Source organism: Balaenoptera acutorostrata, chromosome 16 (assembly GCF_949987535.1).
Source record: "Balaenoptera acutorostrata chromosome 16, mBalAcu1.1, whole genome shotgun sequence".
Classification (NCBI taxonomy): domain Eukaryota; kingdom Metazoa; phylum Chordata; class Mammalia; order Artiodactyla; family Balaenopteridae; genus Balaenoptera; species Balaenoptera acutorostrata.
The window spans coordinates 48,929,060-48,946,631 of NC_080079.1; the positions used below are offsets into that span (position 1 = coordinate 48,929,060).

At 47.4% G+C, this 17,572-nt stretch overlaps 1 protein-coding gene across 1 annotated transcript in view; it reads right to left on the reverse strand.

The window, feature by feature from the left end:
* WDFY4 (WDFY family member 4) overlaps positions 1-17,572 on the reverse strand; it is a 254,300-nt gene that overhangs the window by 82,560 nt on the left and 154,168 nt on the right. Inside the window, exons 41-44 of the mRNA XM_007178732.2 lie at positions 16,538-16,744; positions 15,080-15,131; positions 12,205-12,368; positions 287-435 (exon numbers count right to left, since the gene is read on the reverse strand). Coding sequence (XP_007178794.2) covers positions 287-435; positions 12,205-12,368; positions 15,080-15,131; positions 16,538-16,744 — 572 coding nt within the window. The remainder of the gene's footprint in view (positions 1-286; positions 436-12,204; positions 12,369-15,079; positions 15,132-16,537; positions 16,745-17,572) is intronic.

Genomic DNA, 17,572 nt, shown 5'->3' on the forward strand with positions numbered 1-17,572 from the left:
CTATTACCCAAACAACCTAAGGACCTATGCCCTTTGTCCTGTGGTGCATTCCATAGCAGGAAAGCCCCAGGAGCTGCTGCATTGTTAACCGCTCCAGATTTTAGCTTTGGGGAACCACAATCATGATGCCTATGCCTTAAGGTTCCTCTGTTTTATCTTGTGGCTCAGTTTTAGGCCCAAACCTGAGCCCATAGAAAGAACAAGGTGGGAGGCATAGGCATGGGGGTGGCTGAGAAGGCAGCTTGGGGCTCAGGGCAGAATCTGCTGGGAGAGGAGGGGCACTCACTTGGATAAGCAGTGGCGGGTGCAGTAGACATCACCCACGGGAGAGAGTGTGAAGTTCTCGCAGATGTAGAAGTGCTGCTGGCCAAACAGCAGGAGCCCTTCGCAGACCAGGTGGCCCTGCACGATGACCAGGGAGTACTTCTGTGTCACCTGCAGGGAGAGAGAGCCAGAGTCAGGCCACGTGCAAAGGAAGCATGCCCATCTCCTTTTGGAGGGCAGGAGGGCAGTGGCCGGTCACCCACCAGGCCCTTGGAGGTGAGAGTAGCACCCTGTAAATGACAGAGCCGCTGCCCCAGAGCTGCACTGCTCTTCACAGTCTAAGTTTCCTTTCTACACCCAACACCCTGTTTCATTATTTCATCTACCCAAGGCCACCCCACCCCCACCGAGGCATGTGGATGAGTGTTTATTGCTGTGCTGAGCACATTGGCCTTTTTTTCCTCTCACTTTAAGCTTCTCTACAACTGTGCAAAACATTCCTCCGTGAACAAAGAGGAAAGTTTTCAAGGTCCAAGGCATCCCTCAAGGTCCAAAGGCGAAGGAGCTTGTCCAGAGGCCAGCTGGAAACTGGCTGAGCCAGGACTGGAACCAGGTCTGCCTAGAACCACAAGTGCAAGACTGGTACTGCCGTCTACAAGGCCAAGGCTGGTACAAGGTGTGTGCAGAGGTGGCACGAGCTCCGCCCAGATCTCGTCTTTCAGGCTCAAGCATGTTCTCTCAGCAGCTAAAGATGCTGGCAGCTTTCCAGAATCCCTCAGCTAAAGAGAGTACCTGGCCAAAGGTCATGTCCCCATCCCAGTGGCCATCCGTACCCAACAACTGGTCAGTGCAGAGAAGGAAGGGCCAGACCTTTTGCCTCCACTCAGGTTAACTCTGAGCTCCCGTGGGCTCAGCCAAGGCCTTGCTGAGACTGCACTTCTCGCTGGGCCCAGTCCAATGACCCGCACTCCCAATAAACTTGCTGCACGCACATCTCTGGCTCAACGTTGGCTTTCTGGGGAGCCTGACCTCAGAGGGTGTCTTGGTATGACCCAGAGTCCCGCATGAAGTAAGGGCTAGGTGGGTCCTTACATGGAAAAAATCTCCAAAGGAACGAGTGAGAGAATACATGAATTTTTAGATGTCGGGAGCCCAAACGGACCAGAGTAAGACCAAGACCAACATTTTCTCAGGGTAATTCTGTGCTAATTCCAGTTATCCAAAAGAGGACCTGATTTTTTTTTTTTACTACCTACTTTTTTTTTTATAACCATTGTAAACATTTTACACATATTAACCAGTATAATCCTTACAGTTGGGCAAGGGTAGTTTTACTAGTCTAATTTAGAGATGGAAAAAAAAGGGGTCCCAGAGATAATCTCATCAAAGATGGGTAAGTGGCAGAGCCTGGGACTGAAGTCAAGCTCTGTGCTCACCTTTGGGAGCAATGATAGGACTGCAGTGGTGAAGCCTGGAAAGCAGCCCTGGATACCAGTTCTCACACCGCTGCATCAAACAGGATTAGTCAAAGTGAGGAACAAACAAGATAAACGAGAACCCTACAATCGTGGGGCTTAAAATCCAGTGGGGGAAGACACATCAACTAATAAACTATCACAAACTGTGATATGTGTTGAGAGAAAAAAAAACAGGTTGATAATAATAAGGCAGAGAGAAACTTGGAGGGGACACTATTTTAGACAGACCCTGAGACTTGAAGGATGGAAATGGGCAGTCATGCAAAAACTGGGAGAAGAAATTTCAGGGAAGGGGAACATCCAGCTCAGAGCCTAGAGGCAGGAAGGGCAGGTTTGGGGAGCAGAAGAGAGGTCAGTGTGACTGGTGAAGCTGGAAAGTAGGTGTGCTCAGATCCTGGGGGCCTTAGATGTCTTCATTTTCCTGTGAAGCCTCCCATGTACATGTAAAAATAAAATCTGTATGCATTTCTCCTGTCCATCTGTCTTCTGTCCACTGAATTCTCAGGCCTAGCTGGAGACTCTAAGAGGGTAGAAGAAAAGTTTTGCTTCTCCTGCGGTATATTATACTGAAGAGATTCGGTGAATACACAGCATGTTTTGTACATATTCTCTTTTTTTACACAAACAGCATATTTGTATAGTTACTGGTCTGTATCTAGTTTTCTCCCTTAATAGGCCATCTAGCAGACCCTTCCAAATCACTTCTTATAGAGTTGTCTCACTTTTATTAAACAGTGCAGACCATTCCCTTGGATGGATGTACCACAACTTATTTGACTGACCCCCTATTGACTCAGGTTGTTTTCAAATGTTTTGACATCACAAGTGATGCTACAGTGACCAGCTTTGTACACATGTCACTTTGGACACATGAGTAAATCTGTAGGTTGAATTCCTAGAAGTAGAACTGCAGGTCAAGGATGTGGATATTTTAAAAATTGTGATCTAGTGCCAGCCTGCCCTCCTGCAAGGTGACACTAATTTACACTCCCAGCAGCATTGTTGCAGGGTGTTTATGCCCCCTATGCCAAGCCGTTGAAACGTTTTTCTTATGCCTTTGTAAGGAGGATGCTTCGTCCTCACATTCACATGCTCACGTGCGGGGCCCAGGCACAGTCCAGGCCTATGTACCTCCCAAACCTCTCCCCTCCCCATGATGCCCCCCCACCCAAACTCTGTGGTGCCAAGAGCAGGGGCTGCAGCATGTTTCCATGATCTCCTGATGATTTCCCGTGGGGAGAATTAAGTAACAACCAGAATAAACCAAACCACAAGAAAAATGTCTGGTGAGAGCTGGGTTTATAGCTTAAAAATTGATTCTGCTAGAAAAGAGTGGCATTCTAAAAACTGGAAAATGAACCCAAGTGAACTATTCCCTGCTCTTCCATTTAAATTAGTCCTGAGAGGGCTCCACCCCCAAGTTTAATCATGATTAAGAATTCCCTTCTGCCGTGATTCTATCTATCACTTTAAAAAGAGTGGAACTTCAGCTTCATAAGTAGAATTTTTTAGGATCAGCTAGATGATATATTATCATTCCTGATGGGTGAATAACCAAGTACATGGCCACACCTGGTTCTGTGTATGATAAGGAACAGGTTGTCTGGAAATCCAAAACTGCCAGAGCTCAAGTTAGAGGGACAACAATTGGCTGGGACATTCTATGGAAGCCCACGCCAGCACATTCTCCTAGAGGCAGGCCTCAGGGTGCAAAAGGGGGAGGCCAACTGGAGGCTCCCTGAAGATTTTTTCCAGCATTACTAGTCTGCAATTGAGTATAATGCCCTAATTTTATAGGCAGAAGAAGTGAGATTCAGAGCTGTCATGTGAAGTACCCAGTAACAGAGCTAATGTGTACATTCTCTTATACTTGTGCGAAAAATCTACTGCAGAGAAAGCTTCAACCCTGCTCACATGTGTCACGCTTCCCTTTCCATACGTCTGCTCACCTAGACCTTGTTATCAATACATTCTGTTACAGTGGTGTATGGAATAAGTATTCTCTTATCTCAAAAAACAGTACAGATTGCTGAGAAAAAGTCAAGTATCAAAAAAGAGAGAGACTATTTCAATTCCATTTGTGTTGGCTACCTATGAATTCGGGCATCTACTTTTTCTCTATTGATCACTTATAGATGGAGCATTCAGTCACACTAGTAATCAAAGAAATGTATGTTAAAACAATAAGGAGATACTATTTTTATGTCAATTTGGCAGATCTGAGAAGAAATATAACACTTGGATCTCTTGATGGCAGCTCATATTTTCAGGTGGAGACAAGGAGCAGGGATGCCCCCTGCCTGCCTGCATGTGCCACTTCCACAGCAAGCCGGCCAACAGCCAAGCCTCCACCCTTTCTCTGCTGGCTCAGGGGAGACCAAATGGAAAAGGATGGAAACTGCACCCGCATAATGTGAAAAGGATTACAAGTCCCGAACTGTTCAAAGCACAGTGTGTAGCATTAGCTGCATTTAGAATCTGCACTCAGTGACTGAAGTTGAAGCATGTTTCTAGCCAGGGCAGCTCTGTATCTCGTAAAACCCAGACTTGTGGATCTCAGCATTTATTTGAGAAGTTAGTATATATGAGAATCACCCAGGCAGCTTGTTAAAGTTCATCTTCCCGGGTTACATTCCCAGTTGTTCTCATTCAGCAAGTGCAGAATGGGCCCCGGAATTTGCATTTTAATAGGCAGCCCAGATGATTCTGATGCAGACGATCTGAAAACCATACTTAGAAACAGATCTGTGGACACCAGCAAGGCTATGAAAGATGAGGTCCCATCACATGCAGGCACATTGCTATAACTCATCCATTTGCTCATGCTTTCATTTAATAGATACATACTGAATGTTTGGCCTGTGCCTCCACACCAACATAAAGGGAGGGAAAGCACATCTTGTGGTGCGCATGGTCTAACAGGAAAGAGAGAAGAATACCAACTGTCCTGGTACAGCATGGGGTTGGGGGAAAATACAAGCATGCTGAGGGCACAGAGGAGAGTGCCTGGCCCAGACAGTGCCCAGAGGTGGGGGGCAGGTGACATCAGAGAAGTGGGTCCCAAGGAGGTGACCCTAAAGCTGAGGTTGGGTGTTGAGACGATTAAAACAGAGGAGAAACTTTGCAAGGTACAAAGTCTTGAGCCAGTTGGACATGTTTAGAAATTATAAGTCGTTCTGTATAATTAGAGTAAAAAGGCAGGTGTGTGTGTGTGCACACTCGCCCACTCATGTAAGGGTAAGGGAAGCAAGTCCAGGGAAGCACAGGGCCAGCTCAGAAGTGGCTTTGTGCACAAAGTATGCCAAAGAGAGTCTCAGAAGGTGTTCAGTAGGGATGACATGTGCAGCTCTGTATTCTAGAAAGTTACTCGCGGCGACTCACCCAGGGGGAAAGTTACTACGTGCAAAGGTTAACACAATTCTTCGCTTTCTACAAATGACTTCAGCTAAAGATACCTACGAAGAGCTTGATGCTGCTCCCTGCTGTTCAGAGCAAAATTATCTCCCTTTGAGCTGATTTCATTTCTAACAAGGTCAAACTAATACTTTACATTGAGTTTGTATGAAAAAAAATAATAAACGTTTAGTTTTTCATGTAATTAAAAAGAACAGCAACAGTAAAAACAACTCCCATGTGAGTTCTAACTCTGGACTGGGTCTGGAAGCACATTTTTTTTAAGTGGAGACTCACTTCACTTCTGTGAGCAGCTCTGTGGAGGGGGAACAAGGGACCGTCCCCAACCACGCAGCGGCTGACACAAGCCCACAGTTAACATACATTAAATAAACCACTCCTCATGTCAAATGGAGCTGTTTGCAGAGAAATGTGTTCATGGTTCTGGGAATCATTAATCAATGATGCAAAAGTGGCACAGAATAATTACCATCCCAGGTATCGCTAGAGGCGATCAGAGCTCCAATGTTCTCACGAAGAAATGAGTTAAGCTGCTGCCATTCCGAGCGCCAGGTCTGCCTGCTTCCCCCAGAGGCCTCTGTCGGGACAAGCCATCCAGAAGTCTGGAAGGAGATGTGCCCCGGAGTCTCCTGGGCTGCATCCGGCAAAGACCATGAACGCAAGCGCTTCTGAGATGGCAGGGGAGGAGGAGCCAGGGCTCGCCACGGGCTGCCTGCCCACTTTACGTGATGGCCACTTGAAGGCAGGTGCTCCGGGTTTTCTGAGCCTGGGCGCACACCCACCACATACACCCTGCTGAGGGTGTGCTCTCACTTAGAAAAAGCACAAGACCCAAAAGGTCTTATGGAGACCTCTTCATTAGGGGAATTCTCAGCTTACAACAATGCTTGCCTCAAAATGTTTCAACACAAGCAGAAAATATTAGTCTGGGGAAATGCAGAAAATAACCACCTACACACACACACACACACACACACACACACACACACACACACACACATGCCTGCCGTGGTCAAACTTTCTATATGTTTGCTTAAACACGTTCATGGTTCCAGGGTCAGTGCAACAATCCTCCCTTCCTCGACTTCCAGTTCCTGCCCTTGACAATAAGCAGAATGGACAAGGATTAAGGAGCTGGGGCTCAGTCATGTGCAGGCCGGCAGGCAGGCAGGCTGGCACATGCGTGTCACGCTATGTCCTGGCGGAGACGCCACACATGGTGAGGAACCTGCAGGCCTGCCTGCCTGAGGCGGCATTAACCAGAACATTTGCAGAGGAAGCAGAGGGGTCCTGGAGCCAACATGTCCAAGGCCCAACACAGGAAAGTTGTTGAAGAATAGGGTGGTGGAGAGTTTATGTAACTTGCCCAACATAGTAGGCTAGGAGCTAGGAGAAAGAGGAAAAACCACACGAACTTGGAGTAAGACAGAGCTGAGATGAAATCCGAGCAACTCCAGTTAGCAGCCTCTCTCGGCTCTGGTTCTGCCATCTTTAAGATGAAAATGATAAAGCCTCCTTCACAGGGCCCATGGTGAGACTTGATGAGATGTATGAAAAGCACCCAAAGCAAGTGCTCCAGACGTCCAGCTATTGACACTTTTGCCAATAATAGTGATAAACAAAGAGCAGAACGAGGCTCTCCATCCAGTCTGAGCACTTGCTCTGTGCCAAGCTGCCCTCCTGGGCATGAACTGTTGGCATCTTCTTCCTTGGTGGTGGTGGATCTGCAAGGTAGCCAGGCCTGCTCAGCCATGCCTTACCTGCTCCCAGAGGGGCTCCCCCAATGGACGAGGTATGCCCAGGGCATGCCACCCCTCAGGCCAGTTCCCGAGGTGCTCGAGAGCAGGCCCATGTCACTGTGGCGGGCAGGCTGCCCACGCCTGGAGCCCCTACACTGCCACAAGGCACACCGGAGCGGGCGCTCCCCATGGACGGTCCATTGATACAGCTGTGTTCTCCAGTTCAGCAGATCTTTCCAGAGCACAAATACTACGAGTCAGGGAAGGGAGAGACAAGAATAAATTCCAGCCTGTCCCTGCCTTTAAAGGCATCACAGGAAGACTCAGGAATAACCACAGAGCCGTGTGACAAGGAAGACGCCGGCAGCAGAGTGAGCAGAGTGCTGCGGGCGGCCCGTCGCTATGAGTGCTCTGGGGACGGACACATCAGCACAGGCTCACCCAGGAGGAGGCCTCTGGTTGCAGGGGAGTGGTGAGTGGGTGGGCATGAGGCGGCGAGGATCTGGCTGGTGGAGGTGTGGGCAGTGGAGGGGGCCAGGTCACAAGGGCCCGCTCCACAATGAGCTCTGCAGCCCAGACCCGACTCAGCCCACTCTTCCCAGCCCATGGATGTCCCTGAGTTCCCAGGCGGGCTTCCCTATGCTCCTCTCTGCCTCAGGCTTTAAATTCAGGGGACTCACCACACATCAATTCAGGCCCCAAACAGAGCAACTTCCCTCTTTCCCACAAAACGCTGTATTTTGTAGTGGACATAGAACCCTAGATGGGCCCCATCCCAGCAGGTCAGGTTTCTCGTGGGCTCTACCCTGACCCTCTGTCACATCCTCCACCATCTCAGCAGGAAACAGATCCACTCAGACCTGGATTCCCCCATTTTGTCCAAGCTCAACACTTGCCCAACCTCCATAGTTCCTGGCTTCACAGGCCCCCAGGAGCATCCTGGAAGCCCCGGAAGCCGGCTGGGGCTGGGTTTAAACAGGAGCGTTTCCTCATTTGCACTGACAGGCCCGTTCCCACTTCCTCAGGGCCACGGCTTAGGTACCAGGGTTCATACCCCACTCCTCCCTCCTTCTTGGAGAGAACAAATGCTAAGGTACCATTAAAAGAGCCACGATCACAGCGATAATAGCAGATACAAGCCACCGAGAGCTCCTCTGCGCCGATTTGGGGCAAAGACACGCAGTGTAAGTGGTGGAGGTGGGATTGGGACCAGGCTAGAGCCTCTGTCCACCTAGCCTCCTGGGAGCCTGTCCCCAAGTGACCCTGGCCAGTCTCCTAGACCTGCTTCTCCAGGGAGCAGGTGTGTCTGGTTCCCGTGACCTTGCAGGAACCTCAGGCTGAATTGGGAAAGAATCTCTCCCACAGTTTACCATGAAGTCACAGGCAACAAGCACAACCCAACGAAACGGATCAAAACAACTCATGCAAAGAACCAATGTCTGGACAATGTCAAGAATCGCCTTGCCTTGCCCTGCTCAGTCCCTCTGTGCCCCACCCCCCAACCTCGTGCGGCCCCTCCTGGCAGGTAAGGGGACCGCAAGCACTAAGCAGAATCAGGACAGCTCCTGCCTCAGACCCTGCTGCGTTTCACATGTTCCTGTCCGCACAGCCTGAAGTCCCTGCCACCACGGTGAGCCACATGTGGCATTCTGACAGCTTCCTGCTGTGTGACATGGAGATCCGGAAAGACTGAAGTTTAAGTACAAGGCAGGGGAAAACGAGAGAACAGCCTCTTGCTGCTCCTGACCTGCCTCTCAGAGGCTGGGAAAGTCAGTCACCTGTGGGCTTCAGGCTCTGGCTCCCCCAACAAGACCCCTGAGTGAAGCGTTGCTGGGTGGGACGATTAGCAAAACTAAGACTCTCAGAGGCCAGGACAAGTACCAAAGGCAAGAACCTGCTGCACAGGCCATGCTGGGACTAGCTCTGGCCGTGACTGTGAACTCCAGACCTTGCCCTCAGCCCAGCCCAGTGAGGGCTGGAGCCACCTGGCTGGTCTTGGCCAGCACGTGGGAGTCAGGCCGACTGCAGAAGCCCTTCTTGGAAGGCGGGGCATGGATTAGGTGACATGTGGCCCCTCAGTGATGCCAGATGTGGCAGGCAGTATTTGGGGACAAAGATGTCCCCCAAGAGCCTCATCCCTGGTTATCCCATCATATACTAACCTAGGTGCTGCTTGAAGGGCTTGAAATTATTTTTCATTCCAGATGAAATTAAGGTTGCAAATCAGTGGACCTTAAAATAGGGAGATTACCCTGGATTATTTGGTGGGTCCAATTCCCATGAGGCCTTAGCAGCAGAAGAGGAAGGCAGAAGAGTTGGTGGGAGAGATTCAATGGAAGAGGGAGGCAGAGGGGAGATGAGGGGGAGGGAAGATGAGGCAGAAGCAGCTCAGAGAGACCTGTAGTGTGAGAAGGCTACTGCAGCTGGCCTTGAAGATGCAGGAAGAGAGCCACAGGCAAGGGGTGTGGGTGGCCTCTAGAAGCGGAGAACGACCCCTGGCTGACAGCCAGCCAAGAACAGGGAACTCAGTCCTACGGAAGCATGGAACTGAATTCTGCCAACACCTGAATGAGCTTGGAAATGGATTCATCCCCAGAGCCTCTAGAAAGAAATGCAGCCCTGCCAACACCTCGGTTTCAGCCCTGTGAGACTCTAAGCAGAGAACCAGCTGGGCCATGTTGTGCTCAGACTTTTGAGATAATAAATGTGTGCTGCTTTAAGTCACCAAGGTTTTGGTAATTTGTTACGGCAGCAATATAAAATTAAGACACCAAATAAAACCAAAGCATTGCCATTGCAATTTGCCATTCTTATCAAAATGATGAAAAGAGCCAATATGGAGACAATATATAATCCAGTATTTCCTTACCCTATCAGGAAAGTAGGAAGGGATGGCTGGGGTTTGGTTTTAATCTGTTTAATATGCATCCATCGTATCAGGATTTCTCACCTTGACACTATAGGCATTTGGGACTGAATAATTATTTTCTGCTCTTCTGAGCATTGTAGGATGTGAAGCAGCATCCCTGGCCTCTGCCCCCTAGATGCCAGAAGCAACCCCTCCCCACCACGTCATGACAACTAAAAATGTCTCCAGACATTGGCAAATGTCTGTCCCCAGGGGCGGGGGGGGGGAGGGGGGTAAAGCTACCCCCTGCTGAGAATCACTGCTTTATATGATCCTTTGAGGGCATAAGGCAAAGAAAAGTTTTAAGAGTAAGAAAGCATTGATCTCTTAGCTGTTTTCAATTGACTAGGCATTTACTAAATATCCATTCACCTATATGAACATATATGATATGTTCAAACTGTTACCAGCTGTTAGTACTCAGCAGCTGGATATTGTGGCTATGTATACACACATATATAAATATATATGTATATGTTACATATGTACGTTTTATATCCATTTTTTAAACTTTCACACAGTAGACTACACTACTTCCATAATCAAAATAAAATGAACGTGAATATAATCAATCTTCATTCATCGGCGTTTACTGACAGGCTTCTCCAGGCATGCCTGAGGTTAGGCACCTGGGGGTCCCTCCATCAAGGAGCATCAGTAGAGTGAGAGAGGCAGACAGGTGAAGTGGGGAAGGTTAGCCTGTATGTCAGGAGCAAGGGTAGGTGGAGATGCAGTGGGCAGTAGAGACAGGGATGAGGGAGAGACCAGCTCTCCAGGTTTCAGACTGGGGACCAGTCAAGATGGGCTTTGGAGAGTCAGCTGCTAGGAGTCTAGCGTGCAGAGCACCACAGATAGCCAAACCAGCATGAGCAAAGGCACGGTGGTGAGGTGTGATGGGGACTTGCAAATGTGCTCTCTGGCTGAAAGCTGTGGGTTCAGCATGTATAAGGACCTTGTTGTTCCAGGATTGTTTTGATTGAACTGCTACCCAAATCTGAAAGCAGCTAAACAACTTGGCAGAAGTTCTGAAGTCATCCATTTGGTCAATGCACTTCAAGCCAGCCCTTTTACCCAACCCCTGGAAGGAGTCAATCCCAGTCTGACACCCTCCAGGAGTCTCTGCAAGGAATCTGCCCCTGGAAAGGACATGCTTCAGTTTCTGCACATTGCTCAAGCCCATCACAAGCTCTCTGAGCTTGTTACTTGCTCCTGGATATCCAGCCTGCTTACTCAGTGGCCCGTAGTTCAGCTCCACTCTCCTCCACCCTGCAGCCAGACTAGCCCTCAGCTCTCATGCATTCATCTCTGGGTAGCCCCTGCATGTCTTGCCAGCCCCGCCCTGCCTGCTCCTCTGTTTTGCTGGGGCATCTTCTTCACTTACATCCCATACAGAAGAGTTGATGGAAGAGACAGATGGAAGTCTACCCAGCCCTTAAACCACTCAACCTTTGGAAAGGGAAGAGAATTAGTCTTTAATGAGCCACCTCATGCGTGCTGGGCGCTATGCTAGTCACTTTGCTTCCATTATCCCATTTAAGGCTTATGAGAATTTTGTGAAATGGTTGCCATGCACTCCATATTAAAGATGAGAATAACTGAGGCTCACGAAGGTTAGGTAGCAGGCCATTTAATAGGTGGCCAAGTTGGGATTTTTAGCTCAGGTCCGTTTTACTTTAAGACATGTGCTTCATCTTCCATACTTGCTTAGACTTGTGTAAGAGGGCCTGTTCCCTGTTCCCGTACCTCAGAGGGACCCCCTGACCCTCTTCCAGTCATACCCAGGGGACATGCATGCACACCAAGAGCCTGGGCTCCCACAACCCAGCTCCAGGCATCCCCAACAATGGATTTCCCTGCTAACTGGCCCAGCCTGCCTCTACTGTATCTCCAGGTCCACACTTCCGAGGGTTGAAGGTGCCACAGATGTGCTTCCTCTAGGCCTGAGTGGTGGCCCAGGGGAGCTGGTTTCAAGGTGAGGAGTGTGGGGACAGCTGGGACATATGGGTCAGGTGTCCAAACACATCCACCAGGGCCCCTCACTCAGGCATGGGATGGATCCCTCAAGTGGTCAGGCTGTGAGCAGGGGGCCAAGGTGCTGAACTACAAGAAGGTCAAGAATTCTAAATTTGAAACTGGCCCCCTAGGTTATTATAAAGGTCAATATAGGACATATTTCATTTAACAGTTTATTAGCTTGATTTATATCTTCTAAACATTTTGATGCAAGATGTGTGGGCATTTGCACCCTTGCTCTGGGCCCATAAATTTAGGAGCATGCTGTCGTTTTTGCTTATTGATTTTTTTATGGTGAATGGAGATATCACCTCCCATGTGAGTGCAGAAAGCTTAGTTCTCTCATGTCTAACAATCTTTAAAGAATAATCATGATGGGCTGTGTTACCTTTTCATGATCAAGAAGCTCTTGTAAAATGACTTGTCTTTCCCGACACAGTTCCAAGAAATCTTCAGAGTGCAGGCTTTCATGTAAGGCGGGGAAGAAGGTCAGCTGGGTGCAGTCTACTGCCTCATCTCTCTCGCTCTCAGCTTCCTTTGGTGTCAGTTCATCTGCAGCAGCAAAAAGGGACATATGGTTTGTGCGTGAGCCACCTGGAGTCACGGTGCACAGCCTGGGCCCGAGTCCCTGGGAGGATCTGCAAGGTTTCAGGGCAGCTGTGAATGATGTGGATCCCAGCGTGTCCCTCACTGTTTCTGAAAGTGGACACACCCCTCTGACCCTATCATGTGGTGAACACACCTGCAGGTTGATTCACTCCGGAAGATGTACCCGGGCCTGGCTGCTCTGCAGCTCTCCAGTGACCACAGGGGTATGTTTCAAATTCACCTTCATTAATCAGTAAAGCAATTTCCTAGAGGGTCCCAGAGGGTCACCCAAGATTTGCTTTTTCTGAACTTCACTTTATTCACTCTTGTTGTTTTTTTTTTTTTTTGGCCGCACCACGTGGTGTGCCGGGATCTTAGTTCCCCGAGCAGGGATCAAACCCACGCCCCCTGCAGTGGAAGCGCAGAGTCTTAACCTCTGGACCGCCAGGGAGGTCCCCTCTTCACTCTTTTAAGAGTGGGGTTTTTTTTCCTAATTATGGAAATACTATCTTCTTAATGTAAAAAACTTGGAAAACCCATGAAATTGTGAGAAATTAAAAATTATGAGAAATAAAACAAGTATCACCCATGCACCCAGAGAGAGTGCTAATAATAACAGCTCCTGTTTAGTGAGCACTTTCTCTGTGCTGGATACTTTAAATGTGCTGGACATTTTTCATCCAGTCCTACCTAGGTTGTAGATTCCATTCCATCCTCACTTTACAAATGAAGAAATTGACAAAGGCTAATTATTTTGCTCAAGGTCATTCGGCTACTAAGAACTAGAGGCTGAATCTGAGCCAAGTCCCTCTGAGTCCAGAGGCTGATCTTTTCATCTCTAGGCTGTTTGTCCTCCCTGGCCACAATTTGGTTTAACTCTGACATCTTTTTTGTACACACATGTATATGTACACACATAACGTAATTTCTGACATGGTAAGAATTATACTGAATTTATAGTGTTTCTTTTTTAACTTTTTTGCTCAAGATTACACCATGAGCACTTTCCATTAAAAGTTCTTAGAAAGCAACTTAAGTGGCTGTAATAATCTATTGTGTGACTCTTCCATAATCACCCAACTCACCTCCTATTTTTTAGAGATACAACTAGTTTCTATTTCTACACTACCGAAATCCACTGTGCTGCAATCATTTGTGTGTACATCTAGACTTATTTCCAAAGGATGCACCCCTGTGCATGTGCATTTGGGTGCCAGCTAAGTACATACCTGTGTGGATCTCTAGATTTTTCTCCTCCACCCTGTCCTGGGTGTCCACCTGCGTGGAGCAGCACATGGCTGCAAGGTCAGGGTGCTACTGGCCATTTTCTTTGTGGCAAGATGCTCATCTCTTTGACCTCCTCCCCACCTGGGAACCTCACACCTGGATGAATGTAAGTGCCTGCTGCTCACAGCAACATCCATCAGAGGCTTTCCCTCAGGCAGAGAAAACACTGTGTAGATATAGGCACCCAGGAAGGCATGGTGAAGAATCACAGCCCTTTCTTCTCCTCTGACTGAGCTCCCTACTGGGAGTTGGGGGTCCATGCTGGAAACATGGAGGAGGCCTGGGATCATAGGTGACCAGAGGCCCTGCACATAGGGGACGAGGGGACTTAGCAGCCCATGGCCCTAGTCCACATAAAATCAAACACCTGCTTTCTACCACTGTACCCTCTGCAGCCACCCATTTTGAGAGGGAGAGCAGGCAGATTCTCCTTCTGATCTTAGGGTTATGGGGCTTGGGATGGAAAGAAGAGAAGCCAAAATATGAGTGTTACACTGTCATCCCAAGTCCCAAGTGGGACCCCCAAATCAACCTGGGATCAGAGTTCAAGATCCTCACTTCTGGGCTTTGTTACTGCAGACTGACAAGATAGCAAGCTCCACGCAAAATCCGGTGCTAAGGCACTAAATGAAACAAGTCTGATCAGCTCTAGGAAGTTGTCATTTGGTTAAGGATATGATATAAGCTGCAGCCTAGGATACAGTGAAACTCACAGAGAGTGTTTGAAGCAAAAGGCAGAGTCTTTGGTAGAAACACAAAATCTGAAATATAGTGTATGTGTCTGTGTGTGTGTTTGGTATGTATTTGATGTGTTAGGGCCAAAATGACCTCTGAAAATAAACTAGATTTTTAGCATATCAGCTCAACCAAATTCCTCCATGAGTATTACACAAAGGGTAAGCATAAACATCAACAATGATTCAAAGTGCTTTTTTAAATTGGAGAAATAATAATGACCATTATATCTGTCATCTTCACAATCAGAGAATTCAGTGTTAAGTATTAAATATCTATCCCATCCAATTTTGCTGTAAAATATTTTCCTATTTTCCTCCTAGGTGTTTTGGGTCACATACTGAACATGTATTAGTATTTGGGGGGGCACTTTTAAGGTTTCCCTCATATAGCAAACTGACAAGATAGTTTCCCTGAAAAAAATTCTTATTGTTGCAACCTAAATACAAAATTCTTCTGCCAGTGGAGTGTTCAGGTCTGGAATGGGTCCCTCTTCATTCTGGAGAGCAGAGTGATGAAAGGTCTTGCACTCCCTACTCTAGACTTGCAGCATTTTCTTCCTACAATATATTAACTTCATATCTTTAAGGAGATGTTAAATAAAACCAAGAATTGGTTTAACAGTTAAATAAAAATACAGATAAATTGAATACCTTGGTTTTCATCATTTAATTGAGAAATATCACCATTTCTGTCCTGACTTCCCTGAAATAAAACCAGAGAAAAGAGAAATTAAATCCTGGATACCCATGGGCCCCAACCCCCATTCCACAGATTCACAAACACATACACACACATGCATATGGCTCCTTCAAATCACTCATACACTCAAGACTCAAAGGCAAGGGGAGCAAAATGCCAAATCCTAAAGGACCACAATAAAATGCAAGTATTAATGTTCCTGAGTCAAAGGGGGAAAAACCCACAATCTTCCATTAAGTAGGATTTACAGTAATTACCAAAGATTATGTCAAAGGGGAGTAGAGAGTATCCTGGCTGTCTGTGGTATGGGCCACCCTGGAGAGGGGACCAGGGACAGGGTCTGGGGCTGGACAGCCCAAGAGACCAGGAACTAGGTTCCATAGTCAGCCTTCGGCCTTGACATCAGCACCACGCGCAGGCTTATTTTTCCTGCCTCCATTTCCTAAGAAATGTATTGAGGGAAAAATACTATATATCACCAGATGTTTATAGACAATACACTAAAAACTAAAAGGTCTACTGAATAAATGAAATATAATTTTTTCATTAGGTTTTATAAAGGATTTGATGTGGGTAAAAGATTCTGAGGTTACAGACTAGAGAATAAGCCCAACATTGTAACTCAGGATGAATGCAGAAGGAAATGTCTTGTGTTCCAGGGTTTGGAAAGGCTGCTTTTTAGAATATCTTAAATCAGAATTGTTCAATGAGGACATGAAATGCTATTAACAGATTTTTCTATATCCACTACCAAGCCAAGGATGGTTCTTCATCATTTAAAAGGCAAAAATGTAAGTTTGACAGAGAGTCCAAAGCTTCATTACAGCAAACACCTGGGGATCGTCCAGATTCCGTTGCCTGGGAATCCAATGCAGCTTCAGTGTCATTTGGACTAAGTGGGTCACTGGCTCAAGCTTGCAGAAACAGCTGAGTTCAAGGTATTTCCATTGTAAGACTTGATACGGGATTTGCTTGCACAGTAATACCATAGAAGGGCTGGTTATGACTGCTCTATGACACATAACTTGTTCAAGCAGACAGTGCCCATCACATGGCTCTTTTCAAACGCTGGCATCCAGACCATTCTAACGGACTTTTATGGATGTCAGCGTGGTGCTGGGTCAGTGGTGTATATATGAACCACTCACTCACTTATTTTTTTCATTCATTCAGCCTGTATTTATAGCATCCCTTCTATGTACCTGGGGAGTTAGTGATTCTTTCCTTCTGTTAAACAGCACCAAGAATGCATTACAGCACTCCTACAGTTAACTGCACGCATTATCTCTCCTACCTGTCCATGCCAAAGTACTCCTGATGGAAACAACATCAGATGGAAAAGCTAAGGAGACACCTCCCTACACATTGCCCGTCTGGAAGCATCCTGTCTTGTTGCATCTAATTCTTACCTTGAGCCTTTCTCGACTCAGGGCCTCCAGCGGAGACAAGCGTCTGATACGTTTCCTCATGCGAGCTGGTCCTTCTCTCCAGTCCAGTTCCCACCGGGAGCAGGGCGTGGCTTCTGCCATCTGACGCCACAAGCCCAGCTCCCCAAAAAGCTGCTCCTGGATCCTGGCCCAGGCGTTGGCTGCCTTGATTTTGCCACATCTCCGCCTCTGGGAAGCAGAAGTACAGCGTCACCTCTGGACACATTTCCTCACCAGCCTGGCCCCAAACCTCCTGGGGTGAACAGACCAAGCCCCCCATAATTGCCTGAGGAAAATCACCCCTATAGGCAGCCCCAAGCACCTTCAGGGTGTGTAGTGTACTCTCTGGAGCTAGGACCAGGCCAGGAGAAGAAATCAGTTTTTCAGCTTTGAGACCATTGAATTCAGCTTCGAGGAGAAAAAACCCTCTGCCCTTTGGCCTGCAGAGCCTCGTGACTGCTGGGTGCTGTGCAGAAAGTAACAGGTCCCAAAGGTCCCCATACTGTTCATCAGAGGATTGGACAGCTATTTGGTAGAATGGACACAGAACCTCACCACAGCCCCTACCCTTCAAAATGGACAGGGAATTTTACCATGGCCCCTACCCTTCAAAATGATGCTGAAAGCCCTCCTTCCGGTGTCTGGACTGGAAGTGTGGTGAGAATATTCAAAGAAGCTAAAACCTTTGATGTTAATGAAAATAATCCTTCCTAATATCTATGAAATCCTCATAGTTTGCATACATAGCACTTGACTGTTATACCTTCTGCTAGAGTATAACTCAAACCTTTTACAAAATACATCGGCACCCCTAAATTGTTTTTGTATGCCACACTGAAGTTTCCTACATCATCTATCAAGGAAACATTTCAATTCAGTTTGGACAGCAGAATCAACTTTGTCTGCAGGGTGAACTCTTCCAACTATTCAAATATTTGATGGTATGTGCCCTACATTTTAATTTTAATTTTTCAGAAAACTGAAAGGTGAAAGTGTTAATGACAAGAAGCACAGACC